Here is a 27,051-nt window from a genome sequence, read left to right as displayed (position 1 = left end):
TGATGACCTCTACTAAAAAGAGGAGGATCTCATCAGCTTTCTATAGGCTAGGCCTACTATATTTATTTCTCAAATTTCCTAATATTAAGCTCATTGCTTCCCTTTACAACAGGAGTATTGCCTACCTTGCTGGCATGAAAATGAACCACGTGAAAAGCATCCTCCATTCGCTATTTAAGTGCATAGATGACAGGTATTTTTCCCCTGCTCCTGTTTTGAGACAGGTGCATGACAAGGGTCCATTCTAAATCAAAACAAATTTCACACATATATTATTTAGTATATGTAAAGAAAAGATTAAATCAAGAATAGTCTGATGGGTGAAAATATTAGCCTAATAATATATTATCACTTGTGAATGATGCCCAGCTTGTGAGCAGTAAGGCAAGAAACAGAGCATGCTTATTTTTTCAACTTTTTCAAATCATAGTTGCACACCTCATGTAGCCTAGCCCATAGGCATATATATTTGATAAGGTTTGTTTCACAACTAAAGTGTAAAAATGCACCTTTATAATGAAAGCATTACATGCATAATCGAATTTGCGGTCACTTTTGAAAATTGTGTTTTCCCGGTAATTGATTGCATTTTGGAACATGCGCTCTTATAGCCTACTGCCATGTGCACATTGCTGCGCTGATAATGTGAAATAGTTTCTAAACATTTTAAGCTAAGTGTTCTGATCTGTTGCATCAGCCTCATAGATTTTTTAAGTTTTTATTTTTAAGCTAGTGGTTGTATTAATTTGGGTTCTATGGCATCCCACAACTGTCCCAGACTGTTTGGAATATTTATTTCTCGCATAGAATAGCTCAACCTTTGTACTATGGGGGATAGTAGATTGACATAAGCTTGTGCTTTTGCTATTCATTAGACCTACTCATCTTGTTGGCTGACGAAATGTAAATGTGGACAGTTCTTCCAACATCTTCAATATGCACCTCGGCAGTTGCGTCCCCGATGTGTCTGTCTTCACTTGTGGCCTGTGAGCAAAACGTGACGGGCATTGGCTAATAAGAATTGAGATACAGTGCATTTGGGGAAGTATTCAGACCCCTTGACTTTTTCCACTTTTTGTTACTGTGAGGACAGACGCTGGGAGACGAGAAGCAAGTACAGGGAGTGATGATTAAATGGAAAAATGGACATATAACAAAACAAGAACAGCGTCTGGACGGGGGGAACAAAACTACATTAACCTCTCTAGGGGGGGGGGGGACGCTACCGTCCCACCTGGCCAACATCCAGTGAAATTGCAGAGCGCCAAATTAAAAAACAGAAATACTCATTGTAAAAATTAATGAAACATACAAGTGTTATATATCGGTTTAAAGATGAACTTCTTGTTAATCCAACCACGGTGTCAGATTTCAAAAAGACTTTACGGCGAAAGCAAACCATGCGATTATCTGAGAACAGCGCCCAGCAGACAAATCATTACAAACCGTAACCAGCCAAGTAGACGAGTAACAAAAGTCAGAAATAGCGATAAAATTAATCACTTAAATTTGATGATCTTCATATGGTTACACTCACAAAACTCCCAGTTACCCAATAAATGTTTGTTTTGTTCGATCAAGTCCCTCTTTATATCCCAAAAACGTTTTGTTAGCGCGTTTTGTTCAGTATTCCATTGGAACAGAGCGGGGTCACAAAAGACAGATTTTTTTTTTTTTAAGTACCATAAAGGTTCGTAGAAACATGTCAAACGATGTTTATAATCAATCCTCAAGTTGTTTTTGTCATAAATAATTGATCATATTTCAACCGGACAATATCTTCATCAATAGGAAAGGAGAAACAAGAAAGGCACACTCCCGGTCACGCGCTGGCTTCATGTCTGGAAATTTCCACTGTCCACTCATTGAAAGTGCTGTTTCTCCCTCATTTTTCAGAGTAAAAGCCTGAAACAATGCCTAAAGACTGGCCACATGTTGTGGAAGGTATAGAGATCGTGAACTGCGTCATAAGTCTTTGTATGGTGGATAGGCTTTCAATGGAAAAGAGACATTACAAAATAATAGCACTTCCTGGATGGATTTTCCTCAGGTTTTCGCCTGCCATATCAGTTCTGTTATACTCACAGACATTATTCTAACAGTTTTGGAAACTGTAGAGTGTTTTCTACCCATATCTACCAATTATATGCATATCCTAGCTTCTGGACCTGAGTAGCAGGCAGTTTACTTTGGGCACACTTTTCATCCAAAATTCCGAATGCTGGCCCCTACCCTAGTGAGGTTAATGCCGACACAGGGATCAAACTGAGGAAAAGACAGATATAGAGGAGGCAATCAACAAAGTGAAGGAGTCCAGGTGAGTCCAATGAAGCGCTGATGCGCGTAACGATGGTGACAGGTGTGCGTAATGATGGGCCGTCTGGCGCTCTCAAGCCCGGCGTACCACCTGGGCGAGCTTGACGGGCCGGCCGAGGCATGGGAGCTGGACGAGCCGGCTGAGACTTGGAACCCCGACGAGCCGGCTGAGGCGTGGAAGCATGACGAGCCGGCTGAGGCGTGGGAGCCTGATAGCCCGGCTGAGGCGTGGGAGCCCGACAAGCCGGCTGAGGCATGACGTGGGATGGGAGCCTGATGAGCTGGCTGAGGCGTGGGAGCCCGACGAGCCGGCTGAGGCATAATGTGGGATGGGAGCCTGATGAGCCAACCGAGGCAAGAAAAACTCTCGAGCCAGCTAAGGCATGGAAGCCCGACAAGCCAGCTGAGGCGTCCTCGGTTACTTCAGCAGCGGCACGTGGACCCGACTTCACCAACCCCAATTAAAAACAAAAGCACTCCCTGATGCTTCCATTATAGGTATCTGCATTCTGTGAGGACAGACGCTGGGAGACGAGAAGCAAGTACAGGGAGTGAAGATTTAATGGATAAACGGACATATAACAAAACAAGAACAGCTTCTGGACAGGGGGAACAAAACAACATTAATGCAGACACAGGGATCAAACTGAGGAACAGACAGATTGACATCATTGATGTATACAGAGAAGAGAGTCAGTATCTCTACTTGCACATTCATCTTCTGCACATCTACCATTTCAGTGTTTAATTGCTATATTGTAATTTACTTCGCCACCATGGCCTATTTATTGCCTTACCTCCCTTATCTTACCTCATTTGCACTCACTGTATATAGACTTTTTGTTTTCTTTTTTTCTACTGTATTATTGACTGTATGTTTTGTTTATTCCATATGTAACTCTGTGTTGTTGTATGTGTCGAACTGCTATGCTTTATCTTGGCCAAGTCGCAGTTGTAAATGAGAACTTGTTCTCAACTAGTCTACCTGGTTAAATAAAGGTGAAATAAATAAAAATACATTTGCAGAAATGTCTAAAAACCTGTTTTTGCTTTGTCATCATGGGGTATTGTGTGTAGATTGATGAGGGGAAAAGTAAGGCTGTAACGTAACAAAATATGGAAAATGGCAAGGAGTATGAAAACTTTCCGAATGCACTGTATACATAATATGTTTTTGGGGGGGTCCGGGGGACCCTAGCGGCCGGGTTTCCTGTGCGACCACTTATGTCGCTTATGCCCAGGGCCGGCCCTGCAAATCATCACCTCGCAGGTAAACCATAACTTGATTGCATTAATAATAAGATAATAATAAGATTACAAATTACCCTCAAGGCTCATTCTGACAGCGGAATGATTCGCTCGTCATACCAAAGTCCATCCTTCTCACTTGAGGCCTATCCGAGCTCTTATCTCTGCTTTTGTTCTTGATGTCATCATGCAAACTTCCCTAACGAGTTAGCTCACTGGGCACCGTTTGCGTCGCTTCACCAGCGGGCCTTCTTTTCATCATGAAGATAAGCTCACCGCGACTGATGGTCACATTCAGTGACAGCCTGTTACAGCACCATGATTCATATCTGTGTTTGATAGGATTGGATTGTAAGATGTCGTATGGGTACATTGTCAAATTGACGGTTTGCCTCGAAGGACTTATATTGGGTACATTGTGTTTGGTGGCTGACAGGGAATAGCATAATGTAGGGAGAGAGAGAGAAAGGAAGAGATAAATAGAGGAAAGAAAGAGACAGAAGGATAGAAAATAATGAGTGAGAGCGACAGAGAGATGGAGACGGACACTGAGTAATACAGCAAATCTTGACTAAGGGTCTATCAGGTGTCTAACTGTCGGAGCTATTGGCTGCTCCAGCCTGAGGGAGAGCACCAACTTCAGCTCTATTCTATTTTTCTTGCATTGTATTGACCAGCAGTCTGTCTGCCCCTGACTGTCTCACTGAGGAGAACAGCACAGTCCCTCAGGGATTACGTGTCTGCTCCGGCCAAGGCACGCAAGAGCCAGCGACCTACCACAGTCACCCCCCACGCACGTGTGTAACAGAGAAAGAGAGAGAGTGTGTGTCTGTATATTTAGTATTTTATTAGGATCCCCATTAGCTGCTACTCTTCCTGGGGTCCTGAGTGTGTGTGTGTGTGTTTATTGAGACTACATCGTGGGAGGGAAGCGCTCTCTCTCTTTTCTACAGGTTATTTTAAGCCATCTCTGCTGGGTTGTCTTCATGTGTTGGCTGTTAGGAGTAAAAACATTTTGACATGAGATAATACATAGAGGGTAGAGGTGAACTCCTCAGAGACCGTACACAGACACTGGAATGTGTGTGTGTGTGTGTATAGTTTACAGTATAAACACCCAGGTCTGTGCACGTTCTTGACTGGATTCAAGTGTGATACTTGTGCGTGTGTGTGTGAATCTGTATTAACAGTACTTTACTGTAATGTTCAGGACATGTTCATCGCTATCCATGTTTATGTCTACTGTACATGCATAACTACCAGGGGTTGGTGCCTTATGGTGGCATTATCAGAACCATGTAAGGGCACAGTTAGAACAGGTACTGCTGGCAAGTATAGCACAAAGACGTTGATTGGGCCTAGTTTTTTGGCTTGGTCCTCAAGAAATGCAGGCGGCCATGCCAGAAGCTAAGTGTGAGTTGGCTTGGGGGCGTGGTTTGATATGTTTCTTGGGTGTGTCCTTGCCACCAGCAAGACACAACCATCTGTCAGAACCTTGCCCGCAGCTGTTTCTCCCCACTCAATCACAACAAACAAACCTCCTGCAGGTTGAGTTCAATAACTGCCGGAGGAAGCTTTGAATAGGTCAGTAGCCAACAGAGTAATATAAGAAGAATGCAATTGCTAAATTTATGTAGATATTCGAAATGAAGTGTTTTGATACGTTTCAAATGTACTAACAGGTCCATGTAGAATAAACAACCTTGAAATAATTCCATAGAAGCGGTGTTCTGCTAATATAACAATGTGCACCTTTCACCTTCCATAGTCATTCCCAGCCGATACAGAAATTCCTATCTGCATTTTGTCTGGTGGTAATGGGGCTACCTTGGCAAACAGCGGTCATATCTTCCTGTGTGGTGTCTCCTATACAACAGGAGTTCCCTGATCCTGTTGCAGAATACACAGGGTTCCTCCTTCCCCATATTGACTGATACCATTCAAATCAATAATAAAAAAAAAAAAGACAACACAAGTAAAAGTTGTATCTAGTAAAATGTTAATGCTGAGTGCCAGGTCTCTCTTCGTTTAGAGACCTCAGAATCAAGCCCGTCTCAGTCTGGACTTCATCACAGCATCTTGCATTGTACTGGTTCCATACATGTTTCTGTGAACACATACACACATAGTCACTGTTCTATTACCAATGTCAGTTAGGATAGGTAATATCTGACACACAAACAGGTGATATTTTGACTTTTGAACAGATCATACTGAACATACCTAACTCTGTTCTCACCATCGACCACCGTTGGTGAGCAGGCAAGAGGTGAGGCTGGCGGTGAGGTCTTTGCCAGCACCCCATTTATGCACATGGCAGCGTAGGTCAGCTCCTGGCCCCTAATCAAAGATACTGGTTGGTCACACACACACACACACACAAAGCATTATCAATGGTGTTTATGATTAGCATGGTGGAACCAACCTGATCGCTGCATTCACCTTTCTATTTCACTTCAGATGTCATGATATGTAATGTGAAATAGAATGGTAAATGCAGCGATCAGGCTGGTTCCATCAGGCTAGGTTATGAAGGTCAATTGGGACAAAACTTGAAACTGTTTTGACCTTTGACCAGGTCAGATGTCACCAACTTGATTCAAGGTTCCTCCCTGAACCATTTACAGGAATGCTCACAGCGATGTCTGCGTGATGCTGAGGCTCCACTTGCTGGTAACCCTAACCTTAACCACACTGCTAACCTTATGCCTAACCCCAGTCTAACCCCAGCCATACCTCCAAAATCACGTCGTTGTCACCCCTCCGTTGGAGATCTGGAGAATTTTGTATTAGCCAAAACGGTTTGAATTGACCGCTGTGTTCATCACTGTTTTCAGACTGGGTAGGACACATTTCCGTATGCTAGTTTGCAGCATTGCAGAAAATGAAAGACAACCTGCAGGAAAAACTGAATTATGTTTTTCCAGAAGTGTGCTCTATAAACAAAATCAAGGTTTTAATCTGAGATTTCCTGGCCATCCTCACGCACTGTTGTACCAACTACACTAATCTAGTGAGTACCTTTGTAGCTCCGCCCAAGCAAGACATTTGATTGGTTTGACGTGTTGCGAGGCGTTACTGATTTACAGCGGGTTCCCACCCCTATTTAGCAGTTCTTCCCATTTTGGTTCTGGTTTTCGACAAGGCTAGACGAACCCTAACCTTAAATTATGACCAAAAAGCACATTTTTGTTTTCATGAATTTTATGATATAGCCAATTTAGAATTTGTGGCTGTGACAACTAGTGGAAACCCTAATTAAATGCTTTACAGATGTAGACTGATTGTAGCTCAAGATTGGATTAGATTCCTGCTGGTCACGTCGTTATAGTCAGACTCAGAAATGCATTGAATTGTTTAACTTGGGTGAAACATTTCGGGTAGCCTTCCACAAACTTCCCACAATAATTTGGGTGAATTTTGGCCCATTCCTCCTGACAGAGCTGGTGTAACTGAATCAGGTTTGTAGGCCTTCTTGCTCACACATGCTTTTTCAGTTCTGTCCCCAAATTGTCTATAGGATTGAGGTCAGGGCTTTGTGATGGCCACTCCAATACCTTGACTTTGTTGTCCTTAAGCCATTTTGCCACAACTTTGGAAGTATGCTTGGGGTCATTGTCCATTTGGAAGACCCATTTGCGACCAAGCTTTAACTTCCTGACTGATGTCTTGAGATGTAGCTTCAATATATCCACAATTTTCCTGCCTCATGATGCCATATATTTTGTGAAGTGCACCAGTCCCTCCTGCAGCAAAGCACCCCCACAACATGATGCTGCCACCCCCGTGCTTCGCGGTTTGGATGGTGTTCTTCGGCTTGCAAGCCTCCCCCTTTTTCCTCCAAACATAACGATGGTCATTATGGCCAAACAGTTCTATTTCTGTTTCATCAGACCAGAGGACATTTCTCCAAAAAGTTCGATCTTTGTCCCCATGTGCAGTTGCAAACCGTAGTCTGGCTTTTTTATGGCGGTTTTGGAGCAGTGGCTTCTTCCTTGCTGACCGGTCTGTCAGGTTATGTCAATATAGGACTCGTTTTACTGTGGATATAGATACTTTTGTACCTGTTTCCTCCAGCATCTTCACAAGGTCCTTTGCTGTTGTTCTGGGATTGATTTGCACTTTTCGCACCAAAGTATGTTCATCTCTAGGAGACAGAACATGTCTCCTTCCTGAGCGGTATGACGGCTGCGTGGTCCCATGGTGTTTATACTTGCGTATTATTGTTTGTATAGATGAACGTCGTACCTTCAGGCGTTTGGAAATTGCTCCCAAGGATGAACCAGACTTGTGGAGGTCTGCAATTTTTTTTCTGAGGTCTTAGCTGATTTCTTTTGATTTTCCCATGATGTCAAGCAAAGAGGCACTGAGTTTGAAGGTAGGTCTTGAAATACATCCACAGGTACACCTCCAATTGACTCAAATGATGTCAATTAGCCTATCAGAAGCTTCTAAAGCCCTGGCATAATTTTCTGGAATTTTCCAAGCTGTTTAAAGGCACAGTCAACTTAGTGTATGTAAACTTCTGACGCACTGGAATTGTGACACAGTTAAATAATCTCTCTGTAAACAATTGTTGGAAAAATTACTTTTTTGTATGATGCACAAAGTAGCTGTCCTAACCGACTTGCCAAAACTATAGTTTGTTAACAAGAAATTTGTGGAGTGGTTGAAAAACAAGTTTTAATGACTCCAACCTAAGTGTATGTAAACTTCCGACTTCAACTGTAAACTTATAAGTTACGACCTAATTAAGTTGTAATGAGGTAATGAGGTAGCTAGCTAGTTATCGCGCTAGCTAGCTATGCTAATGTTAGCTAAGGCATTAGCTAGCCTGCCTCGCTTTATCAAATGATAGGTACCCAGCTACATGACCAGCAATAACGTTATCTAACGTCGTTAGCTAAATTATACCAGAGGTCATTATATTCCAGTATCTCTGGTTATGCTCACCACCACCAGTCGTTGCACACCAAGCTAGCGTTACTGGTGCCTACTTGGGGACGGACAAACTCCAAGCACCTATTCCATACTAGTGTCCTTCGGGAGTGCATGCAAACCATAGAACTTTGGCTGTGGAGGCATGGTCAATCCATATATATTTTTTGATCTAACCCAAGATAGACCACAGTCGTTGGGAGCAAATTAATCATAGACGTCAGAACAGACAAGGAAGTGGGCGGGGCCAAGCATGAGCTAGCGAGATCCTATTGGCGCGTTCTAGCATGCATTTGCATATTTCCGTTCGGGAACGCCTACTTTGAGAAGTGCACATGTGCAGTAACTAAATTTCCCCTTGCACTCCTTCTAAACAATGCAATTTTTTAAAACTTTGGCAAAGTGTAAAGTCGACAGAGCTTAGTCCACTCTGGTCATAATAGATTCTAGTTTTGGGAAAAGAAAAATGTATTGAGATAAAATGTTTCATCGCTGAGAAAATTTGCGAAATGTCGGACAAAATGTATCTCGCTCCATCTTCTCCCACTGCCAGCCACTGTGCTTCCTCTCATCACCATATTTGGCTTCAGATCTGCTGCAAGCAAGCCTGTTCTTTTTTGTTTGGAACACAGCCTTGCATCCATCACACAATTACTGTTGTTTTTTACACAAGCCAAAAGCAGTCCCTTACAAATCGCAAACTGGGTCAGGTGGGCATCATTTGAAAGCTTACAGTATCTATTGCCAACATTACTTGCTAAGTTATAAAATACAATCTTTCAGCGTTATGCTTTCTTGTGCGCAGAGAATAGAGTCATGAGTGCATTTAGGTGTCCGTTCCATGGCAATTTTTTTCACAATACGGCGAACATAGGCATATTCTGTTCAGAACTACCCAGGGTATGACGCCATGTCGTCTTTGTAACTGTACATCGAACATTGCAATTATAAATGTCAATACTGTAAATGAAATTAGTTTTGTTGTATGGAAATGTGAAGAGCACATTTGAACTCATGGGTGTGTGGTTTGCTTGTATGAATTCAAAGCCTTATTTATTATAATCCTTAGCGTTTCATCTTTCAGAACACATCCTCTCGATTTACTGCATTCCCCTCACTTAACTCAAACAACACCAAGATGTGCAAAAGTAATCCCATTGGCAGGAAGGATGGGGGCATCTTCTTGCTGCAGGTGTTGCTCCCACTTAGAACGTCTTACAGTTGAATACCATTCAGCGCTGTAAAGCAGAGACTTTGAGCTCAGATATAGCAGGGGTAGGCAACCCTGTTCCTGGAGTGCAGCAGGTACCGCAGGATTTTGTTCCAGCTAGGCGCCACACCTGACCAACTTAGCAAATTGATCAGTTCAGTGATTGCCTAAATTCAACACTCCTGCTGCACTCCAGGATCAGGGTTGCCTAGCCCTGATGTATAGCATGTTACTGTACACAGACACTGTGTTCCTATTTATGCGCTTATCAGAGACCAAATCTGCCATTTTGTAAAGGGGAAATGGTTCTACCTAGAACCAAAAGAGTTCTACCTGGAACCAAAAGGGTTCTTCAAAGGGTTCTCCTATGGCCCTCAAACTCAACTCTGGACCTCGAAACCAGTTCCACTGCATTTTTTCATTGTTCCCCTCTAATCAAGGACTGATTTAAGGTGTGTACAATTAATTATCAGGTACAACAGAAAACCAGCAGGCTCCGGAACTCGTAGGGTAAGACCCTCTTAGGTTCTTTTTTTTCTAAGATTGTAGGTTATGTGTGCTCTTGGGACATGTAGTCTTTGTGTGCAGGACAATGACTGACTTCTTCACAAGCTATCCAATCCCACAAAATGCCACTCAACAGTAAACCTCATTGTGGCTTAATCCCTTTTCCTCTCCATAGACAGACACAATCTATCGGCCATTCAAAAAAAACAGATGCTCAGCCTGCTGCCTAAATGACCTGTCTGCTCTACTCTCTCTCCTCCAATTATAATCATCCCTCCTTCCTTTCACCCCTTCATCTCCATCCTCTCCTCACCACCACCGCTTGATGCTTGTTATCACACCTAGAGAACAGTCTCCCTTTGACAGGCGCCTTAATTCAAATGTTTAGCCACCACGTCTAGCTAGAATTGAATCAGGCTCTATTTGTATTGATGCTGTTCTGAAGACGGACCAGCCATCAGAAAGCAGTAATAACGCCTTTAGGCCTGAGAAGGAAAAGAGAAAGTGAGGAACACCTTTCTAATGTTGAGTTGCACCCATTTATTGTCACATACACTGGATAGGTGCAGCGATGTCTTGTTTTACAGGGTCAGCCATAGTAGTACAGCACCCTTTGAGCAAATAAGTTAAACATTTTATTTATTTTTTACCTTTATTTAACTAGGCAGGTCAGTTAAGAACAAATTCTTATTTACAATGATAGCCTACCCCAGCCAAAAACAGACGACGCTGGGCCAATTGTGCACCGCCCAATCACGGCCGGTTGTGATTCAGCCTGGAATCGAACCAGGGTCTGCGGTGATGTCTCTAGCACTGAGATGCAGTGCCTTAGACCGCTGCGCCACTTGGCAGCCCCTAAAGTGCCTTGCTCAAGGGCACATTGACAGATGTTTTTCACCTTGACGTCTCAGGTATTCAAACTGGCCCAACGCTCTAACCACAAGGCTACCTTCCACCCAATAAACTTGTCTCTCAGTCCTGACCAAACCATTCCTGAGAATTTTTACAGTGTAAAGTGGGGATTTGGGAAAGTTTGCATTGGATTTGCGTCATGAGAGGATGTCCGGTCAGCTAATCGCTCCTCTGTGGCTAGCGCATGTAAATAGCCAGAGGAGAGATGGAGACGGATGTGGTGTAGAATTGGAGCGAGCCCCGCTTATCACATTAGTTGATGGGGCCTAAGTGAATTTGAACTTGGTGACATAGATTGTGTGACGTTTTTCTGTGTTGGGAATGGTTACAAAGTTTTCAACGCCATTTTCTCTGATTTCGTTAATACAGTCATATTCACCACCCCTGTAGGTAAAGCAAACAATGACCATAATAATTTTAATTCCTTTTAATCAGACATTTATGCAGTTATGCTGAAACCCCTCCACAAGATCATCCTACCAAGTGCTGGTCACCTGAAGACCTTAAGTTACCATAATAGGCAAGCAATGAGCACCAAGACGATTTTTTTGGTCCAGAGTGTTACCTTTTTCCAGGAGTAATATACTGTCGTATGAATTACTTGAAGTTATGTGTAATGGCCTACGGGATGAATTTGGCAGTGTCAGAATTTGGCCTAGTTCGGTCCTCTGCTGGGTTGTCTTCATGTGTCGGCTGATAGGAGTAAACACACGGTGACATGAGTTAATACGTAGTCAGTTTCAGTTTCACACTGAGTGTTTCTTGGTAGTCTTAAACAAATCTACTTTGAAACAAAAGTATACACCTCACACACATGGTTATGGGTTAAAAAAAGAAGACACCTGTACCATGTCAGATATAGAGTTAAAATGTATTACATTTTGAGTTTGCGTCCCAATATTGCACTTTATACACAGAAAACTGAAATATAACAAAACCGTTTGACATAGAAACACCAGATTTTCGGCTGCTTTTTTTGAAATAATGTTTATAAAAAAAATATGAATAACATTCCACCCATGAGGCCACTAGGTCATTTGACAGCAGGAAAGGACTACAACACATGTGGGTTCGGTCAGAACACACAACGCTGCAGGACCAGAATAAAAGCAAGGAAATCTAATAAAGGGGAAACAGAGCATCCTGTTTATCTCTACCATCTGGGCCCCCTCGCCCTCCTCGCCCTCTGCCATACAGAGGCAGAGTTTTACCCTCACACTTTGTCTCTGTCTTGTTGCGTCTAATCCTACCCAGTGTGCTGGTTGCAATTAAGTTATTATGAGGTGTTTTGTGACGTCACGTTCAGGTTGTTTACTAGCTATAAAAGGACATTTTCGAGACATCTTTAAAGCGATCAGAAAAATACATCTTTAACTGGTTGTAATCTGGTAATCTGACCAGATCGTCTCGATGATGTCATGAAAAAATAAGTCTCTAGATCGCATCTCTACAACCAGAAAACTGGTTTACAACCAGATAACGGCGTCATTATGCTACATTTTGTCAGCTAGGTAGGCCTACGCTCTATTCTTGTATTTTGTCCCTCCTCAAAACTGCTCCATCCATTTAAATTGGTTTCTCTCTGTCCAGGCTCTCACTCTTGTTGTTTATTTTACTCTCTTTTATTTTATTACCCCTTTTCTGTACCTGTCTATCTTCTTTATCTTGTTCATCTTGTACTCTTGTTACTATCCTGCTACTTTACTTTAACGGTCTGTCTGGCTACTTTGTCTTGTCTGTCTTGTCTTTTCATTACGCCATCTGTTTCTCCTTCCTTCTCCCCATTGGTCTGTTCCTCTAAGATCGCTTTCCCTCTTTCTCTTTATCAACGCTCCCCGCCTTCTGAGGTCTCGGTCACTTTTTTTGCTATCCATCCCTCTTCTCACTCTATTTCTCCCTGTCTCTTCTCCTTTTCCTTTCTACTTTTACACAGTGGGCTCACTCTCTCTGACCCGCCATCTCTACCCCCAACCGAAGACTGCCAGCAACTCGGCCTCAATGTAATCTCAACTTTCTCGAACTTTGCTATCACATCCTTAAAATGTATTTTAGACTTTCATTGCTTCAAACACCACAGTCTCTTTTTATCCCCCCCCCCACCCCCTCTTTTTTTCTTCCCTCATTATTGGCTTGCTCTAGCTGGCAGATTGTTTGACGTCAAAGGCAACTTGGACTCACAGAGCAAAGGGCAGACACACACAGTCAGGCCACCAGAGCCAGAGCCATGTCAGCTGCTCCTGACTGGCACAAAATGGACGCAGGTCGCCTAGTCACCCTCATCGGTGGAAAGGAAAACAAAGGCAGCCTGTGATATCAGTCTGAGCAGTTTGCTTGGTCATTATTCTTGTACTGTACTTCTGACGGATAATGTACAGTGTTTGACTGTCATAGCCACATGCCGTGTTCATATAGTGCCCTTCTTATCCCGGTGTGGTCTATATTACACACTGTGTATACTACCGTTTAAAATTTTGGGGTCACTTAGAAATGTCCTTGTTTTTGAAAGAAAAGCAAATTTTTTGTACATTAAAATAACATTAACTTAATCAGAAATACAGTGTAGACATTGTTAATGTTGTAAATTACTATTGTAGCTGGAAATGGCAGATTTTTTAAATAGAATATCTACATAGGCGTACAGAGGCCATGAGATATAGTTCCGACACAAATCTAAGATTGCTACCCAAGCTGGCTGGTCATTTGTTCTATTGGTTCGGTTGCCAGAGACGAGACCCAGTCGTTAAGTCTTTTTGTTGTGCATCGATGGACGTTCGTTGTTTGTACTAAATGTTCTATTGCCATATTGGCTGGCAATGTTCTTATCTTTTGCTTGCTAGTTAGCCAACTACGGCTAACTTACGGTCAGAATAACAGCAAAGTAGCTGCATTTGCATTAGTTTAAGCTGTTTTCTAGTGACATTTATTTGGACACATCCATAACAATGAGCTAATGATGCATGATTTCACCTGGCATAGAACATGTGCTCTCTCATCAGGACACTATTGTTTAGAGGAGCTAGCTAACAGCACAGCTAACACAATCACTTCAAACTGAAGCTGGAAAGACTGCAAACTAGCAGCATTTTGTTTAGTTTGACCTGTTTTCTATTGACATTTCTTTGTATATATCCATAAAAATGATGCTGATTCATGATTTTGACTGGCTGAAAAAGCTGCCTGCCTGTCTGTCTTGCCTCGACTCCCGACCCCTACACGTTCAATATTATGGGACAGCTGGAGATCGAATTTCAGTATTGAAACAATGTTGAACAATTCAGAGACAGACAGCATGGTTTATAAAATCTCCGCTATTGAAATCCAGTTGCTAGTCTAAAATAAATGTGAGATCATGTCTAGATGCTTTTTACAGTGGAGATCAAGTTTATAAATTACCTGGCTGGGCTGATGACATAGTGGATCGCTCAGTGAGATGGAACAGAGGAAATAGGCATTTCAACGTCATGGCTTTAGCCGGTGGTAACTTGTGGAATAGACACCAGCTGGAATGTGGTTTTAACCAATCAGCGTCCAGTATTAGACCCACCCGTTGTATAATGGTCAACAACTCAGATTTTAAATCCAAACCACTCAGATATTATAAAAGGTCTTAGATTCATTGTCTCTTTCTCGTATGTTCCAGACCTGTACTGGTGAGATACTTACAATCTTTCTTTATCTTTACCTCTCTCATGAGCTATGGTTTCTTTGTCTCTCCCTTTCTCTCTCTGATCATGCTTAGAATAATGCTTTGTTAATGTCAGTATTGCCTTGTAACTTAAACTTTAGGCCTTGTATGTGAATCCGTTCATTTTACAAAGTAATTAAATACACTTTTAGGATTCCATTGTCAGACATTTCTTCATTGCCTATTACTGTAACTCAACTATAGCATTCTATTACTGTAACTTGACTATGGTGTTCTATTACTGTAACTCGACTATAGTGTTCTATTACTGTAACTCGACTATAGTGTTCTATTACTGTAACTCAACTATAGAGTTCTATTACTGTAACTCAACTATAGAGTTCTATTACTGTAACTCAACTATAGAGTTCTATTACTGTAACTCAACTATAGAGTTCTATTACTGTAACTCAACTATACAGTTCTATTACTGTAACTCAACTATACAGTTCTATTACTGTAACTCAACTATAGTGTTCTTTATTGCTATTTATCTTATGGAGTCAGATAATTAATTTAATGGGCTTAGTCTTATCAACTTATCAATAAGACTATTGCTTAGTCTTATTACGAGTCACATGTGAGGTAGATATATACAGTGGGGAGAACAAGTATTTGATACACTGCCGATTTTGCAGGTTTTCCTACTTACAAAGCATGTAGAGGTCTGTCATTTTTATCATAGGTACACTTCAACTGTGAGAGACGGAATCTAAAACAAAAATCCAGAAAATCACATTGTATGATTTTTAAGTAATTAATTTGCATTTTATTGCATGACATAAGTATTTGATCACCTACCAACCAGTAAGAATTCCGGCTCTCACAGACCTGTTAGTTTTTCTTTAAGAAGCCCTCCTGTTCTCCACTCATTACCTGTATTAACTGCACCTGTTTGAACTCGTTACCTGTATAAAAGACACCTGTCCACACACTCAATCAAACAGACTCCAACCTCTCCACAATGGCCAAGACCAGAGAGCTGTGTAAGGACATCAGGGATAAATTGTAGACCTGTACAAGGCTGGGATGGGCTACAGGACAATAGGCAAGCAGCTTGGTGAGAAGGCAACAACTGTTGGCACAATTATTAGAAAATGGAAGAAGTTCAAGATGACGGTCAATCACCCTCGGTCTGGGGCTCCATGCAAGATCTCACCTCGTGGGGCATCAATGATCATGAGGAATGTGAGGGATCAGCCCAGAACTACACGGCAGGACCTGGTCAATGACCTGAAGAGAGCTGGGACCACAGTCTCAAAGAAAACCATTAGTAACACACTACGCCGTCATGGATTAAAATCCTGCAGCGCACGCAAGGTCCCCCTGCTCAAGCCAGCGCATGTCCAGGCCCGTCTGAAGTTTGCCAATGACCATCTGGATGATCCAGAGGAGGAATGGGAGAAGGTCATGTGGTCTGATGAGACAAAAATAGAGCTTTTTGCTCTAAACTCCACTCGCCGTGTTTGGAGGAATAGAAGGATGAGTACAACCCCAAGAACACCATCCCAACCGTGAAGCATGGAGGTGGAAACATCATTCTTTGGGGATGCTTTTCTGCAAAGGGGACAGGACGACTGCACCGTATTGAGGGGAGGATGGATGGGGCCATGTATCGCGAGATCTTGACCAACAACCTCCTTCCCTCAGTAAGAGCATTGAAGATGGGTCGTGGCTGGGTCTTCCAGCATGACAACGACCCGAAACACACAGCCAGGGCAACTAAGGAGTGGCTCCGTAAGAAGCATCTCAAGGTCCTGGAGTGGCCTAGCCAGTCTCCAGACCTGAACCCAATAGAAAATCTTTGGAGGGAGCTGAAAGTCCGTATTGCCCAGCGACAGCCCCGAAACCTGAAGGATCTGGAGAAGGTCTGTATGGAGGAGTGGGCCAAAATCCCTGCTGCAGTGTGTGCAAACCTGGTCAAGAACTACAGGAAACGTATGATCTCTGTAATTGCAAACTAAGGTTTCTGTACCAAATATTCAGTTCTGCTTTTCTGATGTATCAAATACTTATGTCATGCAATAAAATGCAAATTAATTACTTAAAAATCATACAATGTGATTTTCTGGATTTTTGTTTTAGATTCCTTCTCTCACAGTTGAAGTGTACCTATGATAAAAATTACAGACCTCTACATGCTTTGTAAGTAGGAAAACCTGCAAAATCGTCAGTGTATCAAATACTTGTTCTCCCCACTGTATATGTGTGTATGTAGGATAATTATTATCTCACTACAAAGGTATTTGATAGTGGAGGTCAGAAGTCATCTTCAGAACAGCAATAAACAACAATGGGTCACATTACTCTAAGTGCTCTGAGCCTGACGTCACCACTCTATCTATTCTCTTCAGCAACGGCCAAACTGGTCTGAGGTCTGTGAATCATGGCTGTGAGCTTCCATTCGCAATGGAGTGACAGCCTCTAGGGACTCTGGATCAGTTTCTGCATCTTTTACTACTTAACCAATTTACTAAGACTAACGTCCCTTTTGCAGTACCTCCAAAACCCATTTTTTTACTAAGTGTTAAAAGGCTCTAAATGGTGTTTTGGAATGAGGACTTATGTGTGCAGGTAAAACGGTTTACAGGGGCACATTGGTAGAGTTGTCCTTCAGAAAAGGAAACATTCTGTTGCAGTTCATGGCAGCACAGTTTTAGAACGTGATCATTCAGCTGACTTCAGGGTTTGTTTTGGATCCAGTGTGGTTCGTTTCTATTGAGGACAAGTGTAAAAATTTTGCAAACTTAACAAAGCAAAACAAACTGCACTCGGTCCTCATGACCCAAGAATCTGACAACAGTTCAGCCACCGCATTGATAAAAAAAGAAATCGCCCTTGGCGCTTGTTTATTATTTTTGATTAAGTCTTCAAAGCTGGTTAGATGTGGTTATTGAATCAATTCAACCCTGTGGGATGTGGGCTAAACCCTAAACAGCCATGATGTTGCCAGAGGCTGCCTGTGGGTAATGTGAGCTCAGTGGTGTGCTGCTGACTACTGAATCATTGTGGCCTCCTATTACACTGAGTTCAGCCAGCTCCTGTGTGCATCTATCTCCAGTGTGCTGCCGTGTGTTATAGGTAGCTCATTGATGACTGTTAGTTTCTCTCTCTCTTTCAATCCCCCTTCTCCCTCTCTCTTTGTTTTTCAGTGTCTCTCTATCTTTTTATTTCGCTCTTATAAAAGTTGTTTGATTGGCATGACCAATTACAATGCGGTGTTGCAAAATTTCTGGTATGGAAATCAGAAGATATTTCCAGCGCCAAAATGTTCAATTTAACAACCACCTCTCAGGTACCTCCTTGAATTATGGTCATAAAGTGTGCTGTGCACCCCACTCCCACACACACACAGACACACACACACACACATTATTGACTTTGCCCTTTCCAAAGAGGACCATCCTCCCAAATCCATACATTTTTGTCCCTCGGACCACACAGTATATCTCCACCTCCCCATTTCTCCTCTCACTGATTAGATTAGGCGCCACCCGCAGCTGTACCCAGCGCGTGTCAATTCCCTTGATGGACACACACCCTGTGTCCATGTGCGCGTCCACATGGCACCCAATTCCCTATACAGTGCATTTATTTGGACCAGAGTCCTATGGGACATTTGGAACGCACACGTATGTTTTGAATAGGAGAATGGAGAGTCCATATTTTCTGTGGTTGGTTGCCTAAGCACTGGTGGTACTTTTAGTTTTTTGATTGCTCATGATATTGATTGTACAAATGTTTTACATATGGTAATATACTTAATAGTTTTATTACGGTATAGGACAGCTGGTAGGAGTTTAAATGGGAGAAATGCCCTTGTCATAGTGGCTGGTGGCACTGTACTTTCCACTGCGTCTGATGTTTCGATCACACTGTTGATTTTGAGTTGGCCTTATATTTTCATTAGGACAACTGGCTAATGTCACAAGCCTGTGGCCTTCATATTTGTAAAGGACACAAACGTAAATGTTTTGATTATCAGATTGCCAGTTCTTATTCCAGGCACCGAAGAAGCATTGGAAGGATTGGAACTGGAGAAGCACTAGCACGCCAACAGTGTGATCATCTTTCTTGCTACCAATCATTGCCAGTCTGCCTTCCCTCCTATTCCTGATGTGTGACATCAACCAGTACAGATTTTCATTAGGGCTCTAATCAGCAGTAATCAGCAGTAAATATAGTCTATTCAGCGCCGTGCGCATTATCGACAATGCACTTCTAATATAGATAGAACAAGAGGGCCTGACACACACACACACACACACACACACACACACACACACACACACACACACACACACACACACACACACACACACACACACACACACTGACTAGCTCGGATGATTAATAAATAAACAAATCTTACATTTGAATCACCTATCTGGAGAAATCTCAATGACTGAACCAAAATGGCAATATCAGGAGAGACTGGAAATCAAAGTCACAATCCCAGTTATCTGATGATAATTATTTGGATGATTACCTTAAATTGCCTCCCGAGTGGCGCAGCGGTCTAAGGCACTGCATCTCAGTGCTAGAAGGGTCACTACAGACACCCTGGTTCGAATCCAGGCTGAATCACAACCGGCCGTGATTAGGAGTCCCATAGGGCGGCGCACAATTGGCCCAGTGTCGTCTGGTTTTGGCCAGTGTAGGCCATCATTGTAAATAAGAATTTGTTCTTAACTGACTTGCCTAGTTAAATAAAGATAAAATAAAATAAAAAAATTGTAACTTTTTTTTTTAATAATAGTGTCATTCCAACCAAATAACCATGTACCACATCAAAGCTCACAATGCACCTTTACCTGATGCACATTGTAGCTACATGGCCTCTGTACTTTAGTGAGCAGTTAAATAATTACGCACTCTGAAAGCACAGGGCCTTGAGAAAAACAAGGACATTATCTATTTTCAAGATATGATATAACCCAGCTAAATGGGTGCCAAGAGCCGTCCAGAACAACAACATGTTAAAAATATCTGTTGAAAAACAACCAGTCTGTCTTACATCTATTCTCAGCATAACATTCAACAGTGACCTTGTGGCCAATTTAGCATCACTGTACAATACCAAATATCTGAATCATTATGAGAGTTCATTTTCAGAAGAGTTGTATCGATTGAGCACATACAGATGTAGGATCTTAATTTGAGCCAGTTTTCTACAGCTGGAAAATTATCCTGCAGCAACAGGAAATTGTTAATTATTATGCGTATTATAATTAATGGATTTTTTTTGTAGGGGAGGATACATTTTTTGTTTAAGCAAATCAAGTCTGACATTTTAAACTTGAAATTATTAACTTTAGAAGCCTTTGAATACGCTACAAGTTTGCATTTCCTGGACCCACTCGCCTAACTAAATCAACAGACTCCTGTAGCAAAGGATGCTCAACCAATAAATTCCCCGCTTTACTCCATCAGTTAAGCCCCATCAACCAATCGCCACAGAGATAAGAATGCGGCTACCCAGCGGAGGTCCATGGGAACATCGAGGCTGGAGGTTGATGTTGTTCTCCTGTGACTCCCATCTTCGTCTTCTCCTAATCCCAACCTGGGAGTGGGATCGCTCGGTTTCTCCTATTCCCACAGCCCACTCTCTGTAAACTCCACAAGCCTCTTCTCATGGCTCTTCAGTTACCCACAACCCCCTCGGTGACGATACGGTGCGGCACTGTTGCATTTCATAAGAGAAAGCCTGTATTATTCCATGATAAATGGCCCCGAAGTTACATTAGCTCATGTGTGCGGTTGGTTCCTTTGTGACTTCTTGGCTGGTTGCTTCCGTGTTGACAGTTTTAAGAGGCCCCGGATACGTTGGGGCATGCATGTTTTGGGTTGTCTAACAGCCATGGGTTCCTGTGTGTTTCCTGGCTGATTGTTTCAATGTGACATGGAAGAGGCCACTACATTGGAATGTATAGCTTTTAAACATACAGGGATTTATTTAATTTGTTTGTCATTTAGCAGATGCTCTTATCCAGAGCGACTTACAGTAGTAGTGAGTGCATACATTTGTCATACTTTTTCGTACCTGTCCCCCGTGGGAATCGAACCCACAACCCTGGTTTTGCAAGCGCCATACTCTACCAACTGAGCCACAGAGGCTCAGGCCTATTTATAATATGTGAGAGATATGTAAAGCAAACACAAGCATCGTATTCAATTTGTTAATTTTACAGTGAAAATGACAAAGGAAATGTCAACTTAGCTCGTTACCGAGTGACCTTCCATTGTAATTTATTAATAATTTATAATACATGAATAAGGCATGAATTAAGCTTTAATAACAAGCAGGACATACGCTGGAAGAGACTCCATTAATGGAGGTTTCATAGAACGGGTAAACAAGGTACCTCTTCATTGATCTGAGTAGTGAGTGACAGATGTGGTTGGGATGGGAAGAGGGCTCTGCTCTCATCATAAAGAGACAGATTGGCGGAGGAGCAGGGAGATATAAGTGGACTGGTCTATGTAATCACTACAGTGAGTTAGCCAGCTCTCTTATAGAGATCTATACTGAAACCCACTGAGCCTGGCGACTGAGGCAGATTGGCAACAGATAGATGGAGAGATTGAAGGAGGAGATTATGTCAGTGTGGGTAGAGAGGTGAAGAGGAGAGATGGAGAGCGGAGATGGACTGAGGCGGTTACAGAAAGTGAAAGTGGAAAGAAGGAGAGGGGGAAAGAGAAGAGATAAAAGGTTGAGAGAGTGGTTTTAGAAAAAGTGGCTAAATAAGATGGGGAGTGGAGCAGAGAGGGGAAGCAAGATGGAGAGATGAGAAATCACAGAAATTGTGAAACGTGAGGTGAGAGAAATGGAAAAAAACATTGAAGTACACAGAAATAGGAAGATAGTGAAGGGAATTAAAAGAGAGATAAATAGTCCGGTCCAAAATGATTGGCACCCTTGATTAAGAAAAAAAAAGACTGTATGAAATATACATACTGAGCTATATTGTATGCTCAAGAAAACAGGGAAATTATATTATTTTAAACTAATACAAATGAAAAAAAGAAGGAGACCTGACTGTTCATAGCAAACAAATATAAGGGAAACATCATTTCGGACAAACAGAGAGGGAATGAGGCAGAGTGGTCCTGTGAAGTGGATGACAGTGTTCAGGCAGGACTGATGGAGTAGCACAGGCACCAGGAGTCAGGGGCAGGGCATTGACTTTCCGCTTCTACACAGAGGGGCTCCTATTACAATGACTAATGGACCAGGGGTTGATGTGTGTGTGTGTGTGTGTGTGTTTTAATCTGTGGGTGACCTTCATGTATGGCTGATTTGAAACATGGAACGTGGTCTGGATATTTGTGTGTGGGTGTGTGTATATGTTTCTACATTTGAGACTGAAAGCCAGAAAGCTTGATCAATTTTGTCACGGTACCCGGTGCGAGATTAAAAGCAGCATCCCTGTTATCATTCAGTTAAATGGAAATTCTCTTTATTTCACTGTGGTGGTGCACGACCCACCCCTCAGCCTGTCTGACTGACAGCTGGGAAAACATGTCAGACGAGATCTGCTCCTCTTCCTCTCTTTCTCTTTTCTTTCCCCACACACACACACACACACACACACACACACACACACACACACACACACACACACACACACACACACACACACACACACACACACACACACTTTACTTGCTTTAATTACTGTTCTGTTTTCAATGCACCCCTCGACCGCTCCCCCGCTCACCCGCCTAGCTGTCAGCACAGGGCCAAACCACATGCCCCTGCTACCACGATTAGTACTGTCAGAGATGAGCGCTGCTGCCACTGTGCTTTTTACTCCCACACTAATTAGCCAGGTATTTTACAACAGAAGGACAGAAAGAGTGAAGACAAATTGAGTTGAGACAAATGGTTCTGTTAGAAAACTTTTCAAATATATCCTTTCTTCCTTCCTTCAGTCCCTTCTTCCATTAGTCCTTCCTTCCTTCAGTCCTTTCTTCCTTTAGTCCTTCCTTCCTTCAGTCCTTTCTTCCTTTAGTACTTCCCTGCTTCCTTCCTTTCTTCCTTCCTTGAAGTAATCCTAGATCTGACGTTTTTGGACGAGGTTAAATGATGTAGTGGAACCCTTGCTTTCACCTTTCCAGTCGTGTTCGATTACATTTGACAACTATTCCAAATGTTTTTCTGTCCGATTTACAAGTGATGGATATCTGTCCTGTAGACTCCAAGTTGAGTAGCTGCTCTATATAGTTTGACACTGAGAGGTCATAAATCGGCAGTATCGTCATGATATAGACAGACATCATGTAGCGTAGCGACAAATGACTTCCTTTTTAGGGACCGAGTTTCATGTAATGGACGTTATGTCCTTTGGCGTGCGTCATACGTATATGTCAGAACAGATCAATCTGTGCATGTCTGTTGAAATGATGACGGTTTTGAAAGAACCATGGCCATCTGGGCCGAATGCCCTTTGAAGTAAGACCGTAGACGAATGATGTGTTAATTAACCCCATACAATGTAAAGCGCTTTGAGACCTAAGCCTTGAGCGTCATATAACTGCATTCCATCCGGGATTCACCCTGTAAAGCTTAGAGACCTTAGTATATAAGCACTAGTTTGGTACATTTTGTCTCCGAGTGAGCTGTACTACCTCAGTCAACTATGAGCCTTATAGACTCAGGTCAGGGACAGCTGCTGTGATGCTGCACATATCTGATCTGAGGTCAGAGCAGTAGAACATGTAGGCGGCAGAATGTTGGACACAGAGAAAATAAATTAAGAGATTATGCAATGATTCATTTCTTTTTATGACGTTGAGCAATGTAGAAATACTAAATAATACACAATCAACGGAACGTATTTCTATAGGCTCATTTAAACATCTGTTCAACTCTGACTCCAGAAGATAGAGGAATTTGAGAGTTTCGAAAGACAGAGAGCTTTTTTTTCAAAACTTTGTTACTAGACTCTTCCACCACGGTGGTCTGAAGAGGTGAACAAGTGGGTGTTTGGGTTTGGAGGCCAGGCTTTTGACATCGAGGTTGCAGGTTCAGTTCCCAGCCACTGTGTGTCTCTGTCATTGATCAAATAAGCCAGAGGTGAATTATGGGAAAGGCCTAAGTGCCTGTGAAGTTAAGCAGATGATGGGGACCAAAAGTCAGCTCACGTGATGTTATTAGCAGAACAATTTCTGCAATGCGTGTCCAACACAGCACCCTAACATCTTCTAGAAACAGTGTTTTTTAAAACACTGTACAGAGTTTTGGTTTCGTTTTTTGTGACAATCTAACTTTGTAGCTCCCACAACTGTACGGCCAATAGCCAAACTAAGGGATGGCGTCAGTTTGAATCAACTCATATGTTTTCCTTGGTTTCCCCTATTGATATTCAAAACCATGTCCGTCTCAAGTGTGCACAGTGTAGATGAATGAGCCACGTGGGTGACTTAACCCAGGACTTGATCCAAGAGAGGGGATTTGCATCACATTATGCTCCTATTTTCCACTACCCCCTCCCAAACAGTAAAGTTGCTAATTTACCTCAAATTTGGACTTGAGGTTTACAATACATTTTTACAGTATCTATATTTCCCAATCACGTTACCCTCTTATGCCAGCATGATACTGTATATGTGGGAGAAGTAGTTCTAGACATTTTTAGTTCATGACATTGCCCCCAAGTGGTCACAATCGTCTTGCCTTGGAATATTGGTTTGACTCAAGACCTGCATGCCTTAGCTCCCAGCTTACACAGTGAGTGGAGAAACTAAGATGAAAGGAAAGATATTAGTAGGATGTGTAAAGCTACAGTAGCTGAAATTAAGGATATCTGTTTAAAATGCCTCAATTGGTTTTGATCACCCTGTTGCAGGAGAATTTCCCTGCACCTGCAATGCAGGAAGTTTGGAATTTCTACTTTGATCCTGTTGGTTTGTTATACTGTGGGGAAAAGGATGTAGCAACACACGGGGACTGGCAACAGGTGGTGCTACACATTATGGACCCAGCTGGCTAGGGTTTGTTCATTTATTTTGTAAAGGACAACAAAATCAACCATCGGGATCATACAAAAGGCCCATCTCTCAATCTTGAAAGCAATGAGGAAATAGCAGAGCTTGCGCCCAGATTGTGCACCTGAATCCTTTGTGTTAATCTCTCTGTTCTTTCTCTCTCTCTCTGTCTCTCTCTCTTCTCTTCTGTGGCAGGTGTTACTGGCTTGGTTCAGATTGATGGGGCAGGTGATCGAGAGATTGACTTTGCCTTGTGGGATATGACTGATCTTGACTCTGGGGTCTTTCAGGTAGGCACTGACTGCTTCTCGCACAAAGTGGTGGTTAGGCACAAACACACACTGGTACATAAATACACACTCACTCTGTAGCTGTGTTCTTTGTCCTAGACACTCTTCAAGTGTAGCTACTTTAAAGCCTACAATGACAAGGCACTTTCATTACACAGACAACACCCAAAGTTACAGTAGTTTTCTACCCTGTGTGTCTCCAGATCGTGTCCGTCTACAACAGCACCCTGAAGGAGCTGGTTCCAGTGCCGGGCATGAAGGTCCAGTGGCCGGGGGGCGCCCCCCCCCAAGACATCCCCGATTGTGGCTTCAAGAACGACAAGCCCGCCTGCTTAGCACGTATGCACCGAAGAACCCGTTGGGCCTCATTTATCAACATAAAAATATGTATATTTGCATATGCATAAACAAAACCCACTCACAATTGTACGAACATTGAAATATATATATATTTTTTTGCTGCTCCCAATTGATAAATGACGCCCCTGACTTCTGACCTCTAGGATTGTTTAGTCTGTTATGGAGGAATCCTAACCTGAGCAATTCACACATACACTACATGACCAATGACCACACCTCGATGAGGTTGAGGTCAGGCCTCTGTGCAGGCCAGTCAAGTTCTTCCCCACCATTCATGACAAACCATTTCTGTATGGACCTTGCTTTGTGCACAGGGGCATTGTTATGCTGAAACAAGAAAGGGCCTTCCCCAAACTCTTGCCACAAAGTTGGAAGCACAGAATCGTCTAGAATGTCATCGTATGCTGCAGCATTAAGATTTTCCTTCACTGGAACTAAAGGGCCCAGCCCGAAGCATGATATACAGCCCCAGACCATTATTCCTCCTCCACCAAATTTTACAGTTGGCACTATGCATTGGGGCAGGTAGCGTTTTCCTGGCATCCGCCAAACCCAAATTCGCCCACTGCTCCAGAGTCCAATGGCGGCAAGCTTTACCCCACTCCAGCCAAGGCTTGGCATTGCGTATGGTGATCTTAGGCTTGTGTGCAGCTGCTCGGCTATGGAAACCTATTTCATGAAGCTCCCGACTAACAGTTATTGTGCTGACGTTGCTTCCACGCTCTTCAGCACTCGCCGGTCCCGTTCTGTGTGGCCTACCACTTTGCGGCTGAGCCGTTGTTGCTCCTAGACGTTTCCACTTCACAAAAAAGGCACTTACAGTTGACCGGGACAGCTGTGGCAGGGTAGAAATTTGACAAACTTACTTGTGGCGTCCTATGACGGTGCCATGTTGAAAGTCACTGAGCTCTTCAGTAAGGCCATTCTACTGCCAATGTTTGTCTATGGAGATTGCATGGCGGTGTGCTCAATTTTATACACTTGCCAGCAATGGGTGTGGCTGAAATAGCCAAATCCACTAATTTGAAGGGGTGTCCACATACTTTTGTATATATAGTGTAACTCAATTAACTCCCACAATTCCCCCATTGACCACATTACATTATTTGCATGATGTCACTGTACACATAGACATCTCAAGTTAGGATTTGACCCTTAGGTTTCGATTATTGCACGGTAACATTATCTGCAGACACATTTTATAGGATTGTTCTCATTCAGTAAATGTTATTTGTGAATATCCACAGAAATATCTGACAGTCTCATTTTCATAGCAGTCTCATAATGGTCTCATTATCATGACAATCTCATTATCATAACAGCCTCGTTATCATGCATGGTGGCGTTTGTTTTTCATTTGTATTTGGCAGCTGCTTCGATCTTAAGATCAGGAACATCAAGAGATTAGGTTTCCCGCTGTGTCATGATTTCTGTGTTTTTCGAGACGTGAAAGTTAAATTAATATTTATGGAATCCAATCAAACATACACTGCGGGAAACCAACACTTCAGTACACTGCCAAAACACACAAAACAAAATGTTGCAGACAAAATACATATTTCCAAGTCAAACAAACCTGTTGTTGTTTCAGCAAC

General features: G+C 42.6%; 1 protein-coding gene across 3 annotated transcripts in view; it reads left to right on the top strand.

Annotated features, from left to right (window-relative positions):
- LOC139554758 (atrial natriuretic peptide receptor 1-like) overlaps positions 1-27,051 on the top strand; it is a 110,747-nt gene that overhangs the window by 61,105 nt on the left and 22,591 nt on the right. For all 3 annotated transcript variants that reach the window (XM_071367865.1, XM_071367864.1, XM_071367866.1), the window contains 2 exons: positions 25,002-25,096; positions 25,300-25,435. In XM_071367865.1, coding sequence (XP_071223966.1) covers positions 25,002-25,096; positions 25,300-25,435 — 231 coding nt within the window. The remainder of the gene's footprint in view (positions 1-25,001; positions 25,097-25,299; positions 25,436-27,051) is intronic.

The sequence above is a fragment of the Salvelinus alpinus genome, chromosome 26 (genome assembly GCF_045679555.1).
Source record: "Salvelinus alpinus chromosome 26, SLU_Salpinus.1, whole genome shotgun sequence".
NCBI classification, from domain to species: Eukaryota; Metazoa; Chordata; class Actinopteri; order Salmoniformes; family Salmonidae; genus Salvelinus; species Salvelinus alpinus.
Note: the sequence above shows the minus strand (reverse complement) of the source record. Positions and strands in the feature narration are given on the sequence as shown.